The 19,197-nt window shown below is 36.1% G+C and overlaps 1 protein-coding gene across 1 annotated transcript; it reads left to right on the top strand.

The window, feature by feature from the left end:
• The first annotated feature begins 639 nt into the window (after positions 1 to 639).
• LOC142532184 (uncharacterized) lies at positions 640 to 12,459 on the top strand. Its single transcript, XM_075638462.1, is given in 11 exon segments — positions 640 to 1,012; positions 1,920 to 2,465; positions 2,574 to 6,303; positions 6,306 to 8,176; positions 9,061 to 9,820; positions 9,916 to 10,055; positions 10,057 to 10,599; positions 11,164 to 11,299; positions 11,393 to 11,474; positions 11,586 to 11,703; positions 12,116 to 12,459. Coding segments are annotated over 10 exon segments (7,962 nt in total). The 5' UTR covers positions 640 to 961; the 3' UTR covers positions 11,689 to 11,703; positions 12,116 to 12,459.
• The last annotated feature ends 6,738 nt before the right edge of the window (positions 12,460 to 19,197 follow it).

The following is a 19,197-nucleotide window of genomic DNA, read 5'->3' as shown; positions in this document are numbered from 1 at the left end:
AAAATAGGGATAATGTTAATGTGGTGAAATTTTACTTTAGGAAGAGTATAATATTGATTTTAGTTTGCCGTAATGTGATTATACCGAAGGATTGACTGGATTGTCTTAGTGTAAAATTATTATTAGAGACCGAGCTTGTAGTCCAGTGGTCTCACCCGCTACATTAGTTGGTTCCCCTCCTCGGGTTCGATACCTCCTCCCCACGTGTTGTAATGAAAAAAATTATTATTAAAGATATATGATATTTAATCATGACCATCAAACTAAGACATTAATTCAAAATAAAATTATTGGATAAAATTATTTAGAAAAACGACAGAATGTTGAACCTTTTTAAATTAATCTCTTGATTTATTTTTTATTTTATTCTTTGTATGAGCATGCATTTGATCAAGCAATATTAACATTATATATATATAACCATCGAAGTAAAAATTATTTTAAAATTTAGTAATCAATTTAAATTTTTCTATGAAATATTGAATTTGTGATATAATTAAAAATTCAAAGTGACAAATAATGCAATTATTTATAAATTTAAAATATCAGGATATGGAGTAATAATCTGTGGGACTCAATTAACACATGGGCCGGTAATCTGCCTCAATCAGGCCCAAACTAGTATGCCACAGTTTCCTTTTCTCCTACTTGTTCGGTGAGTTGATCGCTGTGGAATTCTGAAGTCTAACATTGCTTCACATCCAAGAGTTTTTGGCAATTCGATCTACCGACCCGACTGACAATTCGTTTTTGTATGGATTTATTTTTATGTATAATTACGATTTAGTCGTTTATAATTCTGAAATTGACACCAAATTCTGTGTAATTTGTTACAGTAGTTAGGAATTTATATCTTGATTTTTTTCTATTTTCTGGGGAATTTTAAAGTGGAGATCGATTTTAGTTTAATGGTGATGGGGGAGCTGTTGAGACTGTGAAACAGTGGATTGAATCGGATTGGATGGACAAGAATAAGAGCCGTACCGATCTGCTTGCCGCTGGCCGTAAAAAGGTACTATTTTCCTCGTTATAGTTGTCAAAGAGATGGTTTTTTCCCCTTTTCTTTTCTTTTTTCGTTCTATTTGGTTTTAAGGCACATGCAAGTTTTTCAACTAAACTTGTGCTGAGGCTTGGATGAAGAAATGTATGGCATTTGGTATATTGTCGCGCTTCAATAAATTTTTTATTATTTTTAATTGACTTTGTTTTTAAAGATTGTGTGGTCTGCATATGCTGGAATTGTCGGTTTTGTTTTCTTGGTGGAAAATTCAGAGGAAATTGACGCTTCTTATTTGTGGTTTCGTTCTTGAAACAAATCAGTTTTGTTTCTTCATACAGTAGTTAGGAAACTAAAGATGCAAACTAACTCACGTGCATCCGACATTTTCCCTCTGCAAATAGACGGCGGAGCGAGATTCTAAGGTTGGAGAGCAAAATCATTCATGTAATTTGTTGGTTTTTTGAGTCGTGCTTGCCGAAATTATTATCTTGTGCATTTTAAATTGGAAATTTTGTGAGGCTAGTAGTTAAAATATCTACAGCAGCTTTGCATGAAGTTTTAAAGTCAATGTTCATGTAGCCAGTTGATCGACGTTCCATTAGAAGCTGTTCTTCCAGTGGAATCTTTGTTAAAGATTTATAGGTATGCACAAGTTAAAATTAGAATTGAATGTTGCGTAGTCGAAAGAGCTGGACATGTATATTGTAGACTTTATGCTTTTAATGGCAACTGTTGGGGCATTTCATGTGTAGAAACGTAGATCCACTATCTTAAACTGTGAAGTCTCTAAATTAGTAATTTACTTGTCAGGGCAGGCTATGTCACTGATGATGGATATTTTCTGAGTCAAATGATTATGATCTTTAGGAAGTTTTCTGTCATATGCACTTCGATTTAATGTGCAAAATCTTTTTGTCAGCTTGAGAAGTTCAGGCAAAAGAAGGATAATAAAGGGAGCAATAGTAAGTCTACAGGTAAAGCTACTAAAGCTGGTAAATCTGCACATGATGTAAGTGTCGACGCTGCCTCTGAAGCTGCGGTAACTCCTCGAAATGTCGGAGATGGAGAAAAATCTAATCACGGTACCCAAGACACTAGCGCTTTGTCAGACTCAGATATAGTTGCTAGAGGGAATTTAGTGGCAAATGATACCATTACTTCCACTGATGAACTTTCAGGAGAGGCTGTTATTCTTGACAAAGCTTCCCCCACAAAGAGTGCTGAGATTCAGTCTGAAGATTTTGTAAATAATACCAGGTTGAATCAAAGTGCTGGTGATGCATGTGATATTGATTCTGAGATACTACAGACAGACAGATCTTCTTCTTTGGTTCCTGAGGATGCAAAATATTTTGTGTCACATTGTCCAAACACAGTTACTCCAATAGAAAACTCTCCAGATTCCGGAATACCCATGCCCACCGATTTTACTTCTCAACTGGGGAGACCTCATTCAGAAGAGCAGGTAACCGTTGTAGGTTTGTTCCTTCACCATCGATACTGGCTACCTTTGCAATTGTCATTGATTTGTTTGTTAAGTTACTTATAATTTTTGTGGGTATGCGTAATGCAGGAAGTTAGCTGTTCCAGTGAAAATCAAATTGATGGAGGCATGGCAGCGCAGATTGAAGGAGATAGTGGTATTTCTCCAAATGAGTTTGCTGAGAATGCAGACAAGGCAATACGGCTCATTGAGCCTGACAATGCTTCATTAACTGTTGTTACTAACAATGATGCAGAAGAATCTCAGCAGGGGGATGACCATTCAGTTGGCGCTCATCAGTTAACGGAGTCAGTGATAGTGTCAACTGTGAGGTCTGAGGTGAGTGGTCTCATGGGGGAGGATGTATCATCTGGTTTGTCAGACGAGAAGGAAAAAGAAATGTTTGATGTATCGGGTGTTTATGGTGGTGACCAAGGCACTCAGGTGAACCCTGAGGTTATTGAAGAAAGACGTCTTGATTCCAAAAATTATGGTACTGCCATATCAAAAGGATGCACAGTAGTGGATTTATCATCTGGACTAGATGGTGGTTTGATCAAACTTTCCCAGCTTGCAGAAATATTACATATCCTTGATGAAGATGATTTCAAGTTCTTGTTCATGTCAATGTCTCCTGAGAAATTCAGAGATGCCGGCAATACTGCAGTTCATGACACTGTTGAGAGGCTCAAAGAAGAATTATATGTGGCAAGTTTTGTCAGAGATGCATTTCATTTACAGCTTTCCGAGCACCAGAAATCAATTGATCAAGACTTTGTGTCTAATGCTTTGCTCACTGAAATCCAAGGAAAGAATGAAATCCTGGAGGAAGGAATTGGGCAATGTAGGGAAGAACTGCTGCATGTTGTTTCTGAAAGGGAAGAACTTCAGAAGAATCTTTATGTTTCAAATGCTGAGGTTGAGGCTGTTTCGGCGAAAGCTAATGAGCTGCAAGGTAAACTTGAAATGACACAAAAGGACATGTCCATCCTGTCTTCGGAGCTGGTTGATTGCAGGAATTTAATAGCATCCTTGCAGGCTGAAACTGAAAGATATAATGGGGAGCTCGAAATGATGAACAAGGGGACAAAGAAACTATTGGAAGATAAAGAAAATATATTACTTGAGAAAAATAATATGATTGGACAATTAGCTGAGTGCAAAGCTTCTTTAGAGTCGATGCACTTGCAAAATGACAAATTAGCAGAAAATGAGGTTTCGCTGAGAGATGACATGAGGCAGCTTTACGAGGAAAAGGATTATTTAGTGTCTGAAAAAAATACTCTGCTTGCTGACCTGATAGAGCACAAGAGAACGTTGGAATCTCTTGAAGCTGACAACAGACGTTCACATGAGACCTTCATCTCATCATCAGAAGAGAGAATGAAGTTAGAAGAGGAAAGAGAGTTAGCGGTCCTCCAGAATGTGAATTTGTCGAAAGAATTGACTGAATGCAATGATTTGATGGTGACTCTTCAAGCGGAGATCTCCAATTTACATTGGAATCTCACATCCATTACAGAGGACAAGAACAAGTATGAGGAAGAGAGAGAAAGTATCTTGAGTCAGTATGAAAAACAATGGCATGAGCTTATGGAGATCAAAGTTTTAGAAGCTGGTCTTAAATCAGAATGCAGTAAGGCTGTGGATGACCTGAAAAAGGCAAGAATTCAAATTAATAATCTCAGTGAAGAAAATGAAACTCTTAAAACTAATATGGAGTTTTACAAGTCCAATACAAGAGATTTTGAACGAGCAAGAGGATTTGAAGAAGTTGCAAATGACAGCATCAGAAGTGAAGTGCTGCCAATGAAGAAGTCCAGGTCTGTGTGGCATCTTGACAAATCATCTATGGAGCATATGAAGTCGAATTTTTATGATGACTCATATGGCTTCACGGCACTGAAAAAGCGCTTTGAGGATGCTGCAGCTGTTTTGCAAAATCTTGAGAAGGCAATTGAAGGCATGCACTTGCATGCGGCATCCTTGAGTAGGTCTAATGATAAAGTTGTTGCGCCTGGAGTTTCAAAGCTTATCCAAGCTTTTGAGTCAAAGAATCCGATTGACGACCATCCTGTGGAACCTGCTTCATCTGCAGATCAAGAGACTGAAGATCCATACAAGATGACCAAAAATGTAGTACAAACTCTGGGAGCATTGATTAAGGAATTAATTCTGGATGCCGAGAATGCCACTGAAGTCTTTGTTGGAGTAAGGAAGAGTGAACTACATGCTGTCACAAATCTCATGAGCAACTATGATTATCTGAGAAAGCACACTGATCTGGTGGAAGAATCAATAATAGAACATAAGGTTGTATTTGAAGTTATGAGAGAGCATACGTGTCATGCTTTTGCAAAAGAGAGTGATCTTCTCATTCAATGTGATGCCTTGCAGAAGCAAGAACTGATTTTGAAATTGGAGAATAGTCGGCTTCGGGAAAAGCTAAATGACTTCCAAACCAAAACCAGTGACTTACAGAACAAGTTGGACGAGATGTACAGAGATTCAGATGATATAACTGCTTCTATTTCCCATGAAATTAAAATTTTCCAGACAGAATTGGTCGACAGGGAAACAATTCTTGAAGAAGAGTGGAAATCTGTTATTGCTCAAGTTCTTCTGGCATCTGGTGAGCTTGATTCTACCATCAAGACTTTCGACTCTGCTTCAGTAGCAGCCGCCAATAGTGAATCTAGTGTTGTTAGTCGCATTTCAACTTCTGCTTTTGGTGCCATCAAAGTGATCAAAGATTTGAATGGACAACTTGAAGCTGCTGAAAGAGACCGTCAAGTGGCATCAAATGCCTATGATGATCTTCTTGAGAAATGGAGTAATTTGCAAGGGAAATCCGAGATGGCTGTAATTACCTTGCACAGACTTCATAGTGATCTCAGTGAACTTGTTAGCAGTGGAACAGAGAAAAATATGAAAGATGATAAAAGTCTAGATATCTTACATCCAGAAGTGTTCAGTGTTCTCTTGGACCAATTTAAAAGGTTTCTTGGTGAAAGATTGCAACTTGAGTCTGCTAACAAACGACTTAACTCAGAGTTGATGACTGGTGCTAGAGTAATTGATGCACTTGAGAAAAAATGCGATAAATTGAATACCTTAATAGATTTGGTTGAAGATATTGAACAATCTGTGGTGACCGAGGGGACAAAAAATTATGCTGATGATCCTACCGCACGCGTGGAGACTATGATATGCTTACTTGTTCAAAAATACAAAGAAGCTGAGCAGAGTTTTAGCTTTTCCTCATCTCTACAGGGACAAGTAGACGGCTTAAACTTTACTCTGGTGCAGTATGAAAATGAAAATCTTGTTTTCAAGCAGAGTTTGAGGAGTGCTGAGGATCATATAGTTGCTCTTAATTCTAAAATACAAGAGATGGTTGCTGAGCTTGAACAGTCGGAGCATCGGGTGTCATCCCTAAGAGAGAAGCTTGGTATAGCTGTTACAAAGGGGAAAGGTCTAATTTTGCAACGAGACAGTCTGAAACAATCCTTATCTGAGACGTCCAAAGAACTAGATAAATGCTCCCAGGAGTTGTTGACTAAAGATACCGTTCTTCATGACCTCGAAACAAAATTAAAGCTCTACTCTGAGGCTGGTGAGCGGATGGAAGCTCTGGAATCTGAACTCTCATACATCCGTAACTCTTCTACCGCTCTAAGAGAATCATTTCTTCTTAAAGATTCTGTCCTTCAGAGAATTGAGGAGATTCTAGAAGATCTTGAGCTACCGGAGCACTTTCATGCAAGAGATATCATTGAGAAGATAGATTGGTTAGCTAAGTCAGTTACTGGAATGCTGCTCATCTTGGCGAATGGGATCAGAGAAGCTCAGTGGGAGGAGGTTCATATTCCGATACTGGATTTGTTGGTGCAGATGGGTTGAAGGATGAGATGCAGCTAAATTTAAATTCTGGTGATGACTTAAGAAGAAGATACGAAGAATTGCAAAGCAAGTTTTATGATTTGGCTGAGCAAAATGAGATGCTTGAACAATCATTAATGCTGAGAAACAACCTCGTGCTGCGATGGGAAGAAGTTTTCGACCGGATAGATATGCCTTCTCAAATGCGGTCCATGGAACTAGAGGATAAGATTCAGTGGTTTGAAAGGGTATTAGCGGAGGCTCAGAGTCGGTGTAATTCACTCCAAGAGAAGATTGATAATTTGGAGAGTCACTGTGGATCCTTGACAGCTGATATGCGAGATTCACATGGAAGAATATCTGAACTTGATGCAGCGTTCCAGCAAACTTGCAGGGAGAGAGAAATTTTATCAAGAGACTTGGAGTTATTGTGTCAAGAAAATACTGAAACTTCAAAGAAGACATTTGATCTTGAGATGAAAAACAGAAATCTTCAAAATGAAGTTAGTATATTGCAAGGTCAGAAGCTACATATAGAAAAAGAAATTCATCGCATTGAGAGTATGATGAACAGAATGCAAGATTTGGTTAAGAATGCTCTCCGGGATTCTAATTCAGAGGATCTGGCTGATGGTCAGGAAGAAATCAAATCTTTCGAAGAACTTTTAAGTAAATTTGTAGAAAAACATATAATTATATTATCTGGGAAGCCTGTTAACTCGGAAAATACTGATGTTCATGTCACTGAAAAAGGTGAGGTGTCTCAAATTTCAAGAAATCCTGATGATAAGGAGGTAGCGATTCTGAGCGAAAAGATGGAAGATTTAATGGGTGAATTTGACTGCCTGAAGGATGAGAAAGATAGCTATGTGCTGAAAAATCAGTCTTTAGTCCAGGAAGTTGAGGAACTGCAAAGTAACAAGAATGAATTGCGAGAACTACTTAATCAAGAGGAACACAAGTCAGCTTCTCTCAGAGAGAAATTAAATGTTGCGGTTAGGAAAGGGAAGTCCTTGGTGCAGCAGCGAGATGGTATGAAGCAAGTGATAGAAGAGCTAAACACTGAGGTCGAACACCTCAAGTCTGAGATCAGTCATAATGAAAACACAATTTCTGAGTATGTGGCAAGGATCAATGAGCTTTCCACTCTGCAGGAAAGAGTACATGTTCTGGAATCTGAAAATACATCCCTCATGAGTCGCCTGGCAGAAACTGACCGCTGTTTGCAGGTGAAAGAGGGTACCTTGAACAGTGTTTTGGATGCATTGGGTGATGTTGATATTGGTCTGGCTATAAATTCCGGGAATCCGATTGAGAAGCTAAAGGAAATAGAGACTAATTTCCATGATATGCGTACGTCTTTAAACTTTGCGGAACAAGAATCAAGAAAATCAAAAAGAGCTGCTGAACTTCTGCTTGCGGAGTTGAATGATGTTCAAGAACGAAGTGATGTCCTTCAGGAAGAGCTTTCAAAAGCTGCTGGTGAACTTTCAAAAATTTTCAAGGAAAAGGAATCAGCTGAAGATGCCAAATACGAAGCTCTTGCCAGAGTTGAAAAGTTATCTTCTCTCGTAGAGGAGAAGGAAAGGCAGTTGTCTGAAGTTACGGTGCTTAGCTCTGGAGTGGATCAATTGAGAGAGGGTCTTTTTGCCTTCGAAAGTGGACTGGGTGATGTTCTTTCCAAAGATCGGGAAGTCTTGCACAATATGGCAAACGTCATGAAATCTGTGTTTGAATCCAGCAATACTTTTGATTTGAGTGCTCTATTTCCTTCCACAGATGGCATAAATTCAAATGAATCAGAAAACAAGGTAAAGGGGTTTTGATAAGTCGTTTTTATACGCTTTATGTTATTGTCATAAAAAAAGACCTTACATTCTTTTTCTATTACCAACTAAGATGCTCCATATCGAGCACAAATTCTTTTACCAAAAAAGGAAAAAAGAATGGAGGAAGTTTGACATGACGACACTTCTAATTTTATTACACAATTTGCATTGTGACAGTGTGGCAAAATAATGATAAAATAGGGAGATAATGATTCAAATTGCAATTTCTTGAATTTATAAATCTGTAAAATTATAAGTTTCCGAGTTTTGTATAATTCATTAGGCTTCAGGAAAGTGTTGTTTCTTCTCTTTGTTGACTAAAGATTTTGATAAGAAAACAACCTTGGTGTCACGTTTTCAGATTTCTACGGTGGTGTTTGTGTAGGAGGGGAGAGAGGATGAGAGATGAGCTTCAACACTGAAGTAAATAAATGGAAGTGGCATAGAACTTTATTGTTCTTCAAGAGATGATGTTTGTTTCATGTGGGATTTATTTGTTAGCTATACTAGAACATGGAAAAGAAAACACACGAAAATTCTTTGGCGAAAACCTGATGTATTTTTCCATATTTGCCCCCCAAAATGGAGCCGTAGGCCAGTCTGGAAGTGGAATATAATTAAAACTGTTACTGAAAATACACCAAAGCTTCTAGTGGTGCAAGCTAATGTTTCTTACTGATGTTGATTAATTTAAGTCCTCGTTGCCGTGGCATCGGAATGAAGTCAACTGTATAGCTATGCGATTATATCTTTTGTAGTTCGTTGAGTGTTACCATTTTCCATTATGATTCGAATTGATTTTTCTGTTGCGGAACCATTCTTCGTTGGTGCATAAGATGCCTGAGCATAATTTTATTGTCGTGCAGAGTTTATTGACAGAAATTGGTTCTCTTAATGAGCAACTTCATAAACATTCGCTCATGTTCCATGACGAAATCTGCTATCTGTCTGAAGTGATGAGGGGCATCCACAGAGAATTTTTTTCTCAAAAGGAGTTGAATGAGTCTATCAGGAGAGATGTTAAGCAGTTGGAATCAACGGCCATAGAGAGCGAGTCAGAAATACATCATCTGCATGAAAATGTTTCCTTGCTTTCTGAGGCTTGTGTTGGTGCAATATTTGAAATTGAAAGGTGGAAAGACCTTGTGGATGGGAATTGTTCGGCATCAAGAGATGCCGAAAGGAACTTGAAGTTTCGGATTTTTGATGACATTCACCTCTACACCACAGATGGCATCAGGAGCACACGTGACAAACTTTTATTGGCTGTGAGGGATTGCACGAGCATGCAAACTGAATTGAACGAAGTTGGCCAGAGGGAGATGAAGAATACGATTGTGAATTTGCAGAAAGAGCTTCAGGAGAAGGATATTCAAAGAGAGAAAATATGTAAGGAGCTTGTTAACCAGATAAAGGAAGCTGAATCTAATGCCAAAAATTATTTGCATGATCTTCAGCAAGCAAGGGCTCAGCTCCATGATTTACAAAGGCAAGTTGATGCAAAGGAAGATGATTGTAAGGTACTGGAACAGAGATTGAAGAAACTACAAGATCAGGAAATTAACTGCTTGGATTTGCAGAAGAAACTTAACTCGCTGACTGATGCACTGGCTGCAAAAGAACAAGGTCTGTGGTGTGGCTTATTTGCTTTGTATTTTTTAAAGATTCTTATGTCCTTGCAGAGGAACCTCTCATCATTAAAATTCATTATTGTCTTGCAGAAACTGAGGAATTGATGCAAGCACTTGATGAAGAGGAGTCACAAATGGAAGACCTTGTAAACAAGATTGGAGAACTTGAAAATGAATTGAAACAAAAGAACCAATATTTGGAGAATCTTGAAGCTTCTCGCACAAAAACAGTTGAAGAAGCTTTCTGTTACTGTGAGCAAGTTTGACGAACTTCATTCTCTTTCTGAAAATCTCCTATCTGAGGTTGAGAATCTGCAGTCCCAATTGCAAGAGCGAGATGGAGAAATCTCATTTCTTAGACAAGAGGTTACTCGGTGCACAAATGATGCTCTAAATGTTACCCAGACGAGCAAGAAGAATTCTGATGAAATTCATGATTTGCTAACATGGCTAGACACATTGATTTCTCCAGAAAAGTCACATGATGGAGCATCTGATGATATAAAAAGTTACCAGGTTAATGAGTACAAAAAGGTGTTAAGGAAGCAGATTACGGCTTTGATATCGGAATTAGAAAATCTTCGTTTAATGGCCAAGAATAGTGACGTTCTATTGCAAGAAGAGAGGAGTAAAGTCGAAGAATTGGCCCAAAAAAAACAGTATCTTGAAAATTCTTTACGTAATAAAGAATCTGAAATAGTCATGCTCCAAGGCACTGGAGATTCTGCAAGGCCAACGAGAACGACTTCAGAGATAGTTGAAGTTGAACCAATTGTACGTTGTTTACTTATTAAAGTGCTTTGTTTTGGTCCTACTGCTCAACTGTCTTGTCTTGATAAGCATCACAAGTTACCAAAAATTGGGTTGTTTTCATGTAGTCAGATTTTTTGTGATATTCCCATTGCACTTGAATACAATGCTCTTAGGATGCCATCAATATTCTAGGTGTTGTACACATGTTTTGGCATTTAGATTAGTGAGTGACCAAGTTTTTGGGTGACTATGATATTAAGTTTTTTGTCCTGACCATTTAACTAAAGGTTTGATTTTGTGGTTTCCCTTGTCGAACTCTGTGAATTTTGGTGACCAAGTTTTTGGGTGACTATGATATTAAGTTTTTTGTCCTTACCAATTAACTAAAGGTTTGATTTTGTGGTTTCCCTTGTCGAACTCTGTGAATTTTGCAAGTCATTACAATTAATGAGATGGTCTGAAAAACAACATTTGATGTACCCTTAGTTTCCATAGATCTAATGATATCTACTTTTTTTGCCTTTTTTTATATCGCTAATCACATGTTCTATTCGTTGCATTGATTTCTACTGCTTGTCAACACAGACAAACAATAGGGCCTCTCCAAGGACCATTGCACCTCAAGTTCGGAGTTTGCGGAAAACCAATAATGATCAAGTTGCCATAGCAATAGATGTGAATCACAGTGATGACAGGTTAGAGTTGGATGATGATGATAAAGGTGAATGGCCTCACTTTGTAAATCGATTTATCTTTTTCTGCAAGTTCAACTACTTGCAACAATTAATAGATTTTCTCTCTCTTTCAATTTCAGCTCATGGTTTCAAGTCACTCACTACGTTAAAAATTGTCCCTCGGTTCACAAGACCAGTATCAGACATGATTGATGGCTTGTGGTATGCATGATATCTTTTATTTTCTTGAAGATGCACACACACACACATGTGTTTTGTGTTCACAGCCTCCGGCCCTCCTTCCTATATCATCAATTCTATGAACTTTGCAAGGGTGTCGTGCGATCGGGCCCTAATGCGGCGACCAGCTCTGCGGCTTGGTATCATAATCTATTGGGCTGTGTTGCATGCTCTACTTGCAAATTTTGTAGCCTGAGAAAACAAACGATTGGTTAGTGTTCTCACCCTTACGTCCTCCACCATTGTCTCACATAAATTTTCTGTGCTTTAGCATAATCCCACAGTTTTTCAGCTATATTAAATATGTTTGTTCTGACTGCATGTCTGTGAATAATTAGCTGCGGAATAAGAATATCTTTTTATTAATTGTCAGCATGCTCTCTTGGATTTGAAGTTTGAAGATTTAAACTTCACAGGGTGGTAAATCCTGCTACATTCTTGACCTTTTTATCTTGATGTTGCGATTGAAAGATGGAATATGTGGGTTCTGAAAAAGACTTGTTTCCTTGAAAATCTATTTTGGTTCTTATTTCTATCACAGACCATTCTGGGTCTTCTTTTCATTTCGCAGGTCTTCGATACAGATTGCACTGATGGTTTTGGCTCTTCTTTTCATTTCGCAGGTCTTCGATACAGGATAGGCCGGGCAGTAGGCCATAACTCGGCCCTTAGATATGTTGGTAAATTTATACATGTAGTCATCGAGTTCGCCATCTAAATGGTTGATTCATTCATTATTTGTAAACCAAGGAACTGCGATTTCTTTTTTATCATTACAAATCACAGGTTCTGGGTTTCAATCAATAAGGAAAAAAAGAAAGTATAGCGATACAGAAACGAGTTACTAGATGAATGCAGTGCGAATAAATTTATTACTCTAGCTATTGGTACCAGTATTATTAGTTGGGAAAGGAGAATGTTTTGATGATCATCTTTTCCGTTTGCTCTTATGCAGATGCTTTGGTAATATGTCTTTGTTACTCGACCTTTTTTAGTGATTAAGGTTGCGACTGGTTGGTTGTCTTTTCTCGCTTTTCATCTCAATATTTTTCAAGACTATGTGAACTTTGTCTTTTTTTCTTTAGGATCGAAGATTCTGTTGAGCATAAAAGCCAAATTAATCTTCTTCCAAAAAAAAAGAAAAAAAAAAGAACAAACCGAGTATGAACTTACAATATAAAAATGAAATTGTTATTTATGGACTTAAAATGGAAAAAACGCTAAAACGTCGAAATAGCACTCTGAATTCATTTTTTGAATCTGCACATAAAATTTTATGTATCAAAATTCTTGTATAAGATAGACTGACAATAAAGATATGGAAACTAGCCATCCAACGGTGTCATGATTTCCGAGTTGCTTGTGTGGTTTATTTCCATTTTTGTGATTATAGTTTAGAAACTTATGCTATGATACATATGTTGCAATAAATACAATTAAATACTAAACTGTTGAAAAATATATTTAAAATGTGTGTATTGAATATTTGATTGTTGAATATTTGAATGTTGAAAATAAGAGTTGTAAATATTGAAAATTAGTGTGTGATAATGTAGGTAATGATGTATTTTATTTTTGGATTATTTGTAAAGATTTCCTATAAATAGATCTCTCATTTGTGAAGAAAATCACAATTGAGTAGAGAGAAAAATATTATAAAGTGTGTAGTTTGATAAATTTTGAGAGTTTGAGATTTTTACTTTTTACCATAAATTTTTACTTTTTCACAACACGTTATCAGCACGAAGCTCTAATAGTCCTCCATCCTTTTTCAAGCTCCAAACAGAAGAAAAAGGTAACAAAAGTAATAATATTTATTTTACTGTTATTTATTTATTGTGTATATATTTAATATATAATATAATGTTATTATTAATAATAAAAATAAATTTTTCAGAAACTTGTTATAAATCCTGGGAGAATGTTAAGACGACATCCCACACTCCCGGTAAGGGATACGACAAGTATAAAAGCCTATAAGATTTTTAAACAAAATAACTTATGACACATCATTATAATAATGTGATATGATATACATAATTATTTAAATATGTCTAATATTATATACACCATATTATTACCATAAAATTATACAAATACATACCTTTATTTTTTTTATACACCAACGGTCATAAACGGTAATAAAACGGCTAGTTTTTGCCCTATAAATATGATCTCATAAACACATTCAATCACTCCAACTTTCTCTTCTTCTCTAAAAATTATTCTTCACTAAATTTTCGAAGAAAAAAGAAGATGGCTTTCTCAAGGTTATTTTTAATTATTTTGGTTATCATACTCACGAGTCTTTTATTTATCGGAGAATATCCTCCTCGTGTGTTTTTTTTATTTTTACAAATGCCATGTCAAATTTGACAAAGCTCGAATTTGTTGCGCTCGACATCACGGGAAAAAATTATATGCCATGGACTCCCGATGTAGAAATGCATCTTGAGTCATTGGGTCTAAGTGAGACAATAAAAGAAAATGGCATATCGACATCACAAGAAAAGGCAAAAGCCATTATATTTTTGCGTCGACATCTAGACGAGGGATTGAAAGAAAGATTTGAACATATAAGGGAAGTTATACTTCCGACCGCCCGTGATGAATGTAATATGTTAAGATTCCAAGATTTTAAGAAAGTCAGCGATTATAATTCAGCGATGTATCGAATAATCTCGCAGCTAAAATTTTGTGGACATGAGGTCACAGAATCGGAAATGCTTGAAAAAACATTTTCCACGTTTCATGCATCAAATATTACTCTACAGCAACAATATAGAGTACGTGGATTTGCGAGATATTCTGAACTCATCGCATGTCTTCTTGTGGCGGAAAAAAACAACGAGCTATTAATGAGAAATCATCAGTCCCGACCCACTGGATCAACAGCATTTCCAGAAGTAAATGCTGTAAGTAAAAATGAATTTAAACCTGGAAACCAAAATCAAATTCAAAGACAAGGTTTTGGTCGAGGACGAGGTCGAGGTCGTGGACGTGGAATTGGCCGTGGTCGTGGTCGAGGCCGTGGTTTTGAAAACAATAGAGATAGTTGTTTTTATAACTCATCTCAAAAGAGCGTCCCAAACCATCCACAGAAAAGGCATCATGAGAATACAAGTGTTAATGAAAAGCACTCAAAAAGATATGAAAATTCTTGTTACAGATGTGGTACTCCAGGACATTGGTCCAAAGTTTGTCGAGCCTCTGAGCACCTTTGTAAACTTTATAAAGAATCATTAAAGGGGAAAGAAAAGGAGACCAACTTCACTGAACGCAGTGACCGTTTGAGTGATGCAACTCATTTTGATGCTGGTGATTTTATGAATGATTTCTCTGGAAATGATCAATATGTTGGTGGGATAGAAATGAACAATATTGATGCTGCAGATTTTCTCAATGATTTCTCTGAAAATGAACAATATAGTGGTAGAATATAAATGTACAATAATTTATTTTTCATGTATCCATATAATGTTTTATTGTATAATTATGATATGTGTTATATTTAAATATATATTGCCAGTAATTTTATTTCATTGCATATTTTTTTGAAGTTCAAAAAATGGAAAATGTTATGAGCAAAGCTGAAGTTTGCATATCCGATAGTGGTATAACGCACACTATCCTCCGAGATAAAAGATATTTCTTGGAACTAAAACCAACAAAAACAACGGTGAATACAATATCAGTCCTGTAGACTTGATTAAAGGATGTGGTAAAGCACAATTTTTGTTACCTAATGGTACAAAATTTTTGATCAATGATGCTTTATATTCACCACAATCGAAAAGAAATTTGTTGAGTTTTAATGATATATATTCCCATGGGTATGATACTCAAACAATGAATGAAGGGAATAAGAAATATATGTGTCTTATCACATATAAATCAGGAAAGAAATATGTGATTGAAAAACTATCAATGCTCCTTACTGGATTGCATTATACACATATAAGTCCGATTGAATCAAACATGGTAGTTGATAATTCTTCAATATTAACCAATTGGCATGATCGATTGGGACATCCTGGTTCAACAATGATGCGAAGAATTATAGAAAATACACATGGTCATCTGCTGAAAGACCAGAAGATCTTTCAGAATAATAAGTTTCAATGTAAAGCATGTTCTCTTGGAAAACTTATTATAAGACCATCACCAGCCAAAATCCAAACTGAATCACCAATGTTTCTTGAACGTATCCAGGGTGATATTTGTGGATCAATCCATCCACCATGTGGACCATTCAGATACTTTATGATATTGATTGATGCCTCCAGCAGATGGTCACATGTATGTTTATTGTCAACTCGAAATGTTGCATTTGCAAGATTACTTGCTCAAATAATAAAATTGAGGAATCAATTTCCCGATTATACAATCAAGAAAATTAGACTTGATAATGCTGGTGAATTTACTTCCCAAACTTTCAATGATTATTGTATGTCTATGGGAATCATTGTTGAGCATCCTGTTGCTCATGTACATACACAGAATGGATTGGCTGAATCATTGATTAAACGTCTGCAAATGATTGCTAGACCAATGATTATGAAAACAATGCTCCCTATTTCTATATGGGGACATGCAATTTTACACGCTGCTTCATTAATTCGCATCAGACCAAGTGCATATCATAAATACTCCCAATTGCAGCTTGCATTTGGTAAAGAACCAGACATTTCTCATCTGAGAATTTTTGGATGTATGGTGTATGTGCCTATTGCACCACCGCAACGAAAGAAAATGGGACCTCAAAGAAAGGTTGGAATTTATATCGGTTATGATAGTCCATCAATCATTCGATATCTTGAACCTCAGACAGGCGACGTGTTCACAACACGTTTTGCTGATTGTCATTTTAATGAGGAAATCTTCCCAATGTTAGGGGGAGAACAGAAACATATCGAAAAGGAAATTACATTGTATGTATCATCATTGTTACATCTGGATCCAATAACAAAACAATGTGAAAAAGATGTACAGCAAATTGTACACTTGCAAAGAATAGCAAATCAAATACAAGATGCATTTGCTGACACAAAAGGGGTAACTAAATCATATATACATGCTGCAAATGCCCCTGCTCGAATTGAAATTCCAAAGAAACAAATTGAAGATACTCATGATGTCATTAAACGCCTGAAGCGTGAAAGACCAGTCGGTTCCAAGGATAAAAATCCTCGAAAAAGAAAATTCATAGAGAAACACGATGCTCACAAAATAAAGAATGATGTTCCTGAAGAAACACATGATGATCACAAAATAGAGAATGATGTTCCTGAAGAAACACATGATGATGAAAATATTCTGTCAGAACCACAAACTGACGAGAATCATGAAATCTCTATCAATTACATTAATACTGGAAAAATATGGAACCGAAAAGATATAGAAGAAATTGATGATATATTTTCTTATAATGTGGCAATCGACATCATAAATGATAATGAAGATCATGAACCAAAATCTTTTGGTGAATGTAAAAATCGGCAGGATTGGATAAAATGGAAAGAAGCCATCCAGGTTGAATTGGATTCGCTAAATAAACGCAATGTTTTTGGACCTATAGTCCTTACACCTGAAGGTGTAAAACCTGTTGGATACAAATGAGTTTTTATTCGAAAGCGAAATGAGAAAAATGAAATAGTGAGATATAAAGCTCGACTTGTTACACAAGGTTTTTCTCAAAGGCCTGGAATTGATTATGAAGAAACGTATTCTCCCGTGATGGATGCAATTACGTTTCGGTATTTGATTAGCTTGGCGGTATCTGAAAATTTAGAAATGCGTCTTATGGATATTGTTACAGCTTACTTATATGGATCACTTGATAGTAATATATATATGAAAATCCCTGAAGGATTTAAGATGCCTGAAGCACAAAGTTCAAAACCCAGAGAATGTTATTCTGTGAAATTACAAAGATCATTATATGGGTTAAAGCAATCTGGTCGAATGTGGTATAATCGACTAAGTGATCACTTGATGAAAAAGGGATATGTAAATAATTCAATATGCCTTTGTGTTTTCATTAAGAAAACAATATCCGGATGCGTAATTATTGCTGTATATGTTGATGATTTAAACATCATTGGAACGAATAAGGAAATTCAAGAAGTTGTGTCATATTTGAAGCAAGAATTTGAAATGAAGGATATTGAAAAAACCAAGTATTGTCTGGGTTTACAAATTGAACAAAAAGAATGTGGAATGTTTGTTCACCAGACAAATTATACAGAAAAGATCCTTAAACGTTTTAATATAGATAAATCAAATCCTTTAAGTACTCCAATGGTTGTTAGATCATTAAACATAGAAAATGATCCATTCCGACCATGTGAAGAAGATGAAGATATTCTTGGTCTAGAAGTACCATATCTAAGTGCTATCGGTGCCCTTATGTATCTTACAAATTGTACAAGGCCTGATATATCTTTTGTCGTAAATTTGTTGGCAAGATTTAGCACATATCCAACAAAGAGACACCGGAACGGAATTAAACATATATTCTGTTATCTACGAGGAACGACAGACTTGGGACTTTTGTATTCAAAAGATGCTAATCCAAGTATAATTGGTTATGCCGATGCTGGATACTTATCTGATCCACACAAGGCACGTTCCCAAACTGGATATGTTTTTACTCGTGGAGGCACTGCAATTTCTTGGCGTTCACAGAAACAAACGCTCGTAACAACTTCATCAAATCATGCCGAGATTATTGCACTACATGAAGCAAGTCGTGAATGTGTGTGGTTAAAATCAATGACCCAACATATCCAAATATCATGCGGATTATCATTCGACGAGAAGCCTGTGATACTATATGAAGATAATGATGCATGTGTTGCTCAAATGAAAGAATGATACATAAAAAGCGACAGAACTAAACATATTCCTCCTAAGTTCTTCGCATTCACCAAGGAGCTTGAGAAGAATAAATGTATTGATGTTCGTCACATTCAATCAAGTGAAAATTCATCAGATCTCTTCACAAAGACGCTTCCTACGTCAATATTCAGAAAGCATATATATAATATTGGGATGCGCAATCTACGAAATTTGTGAAGAATTGTTCGTGTCAACATGAGGGGGAGTTTACGTGACTGCACTCTTTTTCCCTTGCTATGGTTTTTATCCCAATGGGTTTTTCCTAGTAAGGTTTTTAACGAGGCAGTATAAAAACACGTAATGAAGATAATCATTATGATCATCATCACAAGGGGGAGTGTTGAAAAATATATTTAAAATGTGTGTATTGAATATTTGAATGTTGAATATTTGAATGTTGAAAATAAGAGTTGTAAATATTGAAAATTAGTGTGTGATGATGTAGGTAATGATGTATTTTATTTTTGGATTATTTGTAAATATTTCCTATAAATAGATATCTCATTTGTGAAGAAAATCACAATTGAGTAGAGAGAAAAATATTATAAAGTGTGTAGTTTGATAAATTTTGAGAGTTTGAGATTTTTACTTTTTAACATAAATTTTTACTTTTTCATAACATAAACAATTGACTTTTAACATATTCTTACACCTTGCACACGATAAAGAGTAACAAGCTTGAGAAAACACATATTCTATCTTCTAGCTCTGTTCTTCAGCCTAAAAATATTGCATAAACCCTACATAAAAAAAATTCAAAAGGGCCAGAAAAACAAAAGCTTTTAATGAAAATTGCCACACAAGC

The sequence above is a fragment of the Primulina tabacum genome, chromosome 18 (genome assembly GCF_025594145.1).
Source record: "Primulina tabacum isolate GXHZ01 chromosome 18, ASM2559414v2, whole genome shotgun sequence".
NCBI lineage: Eukaryota > Viridiplantae > Streptophyta > Magnoliopsida > Lamiales > Gesneriaceae > Primulina > Primulina tabacum.
This window is presented reverse-complemented; position numbering and strand designations above follow the sequence as displayed.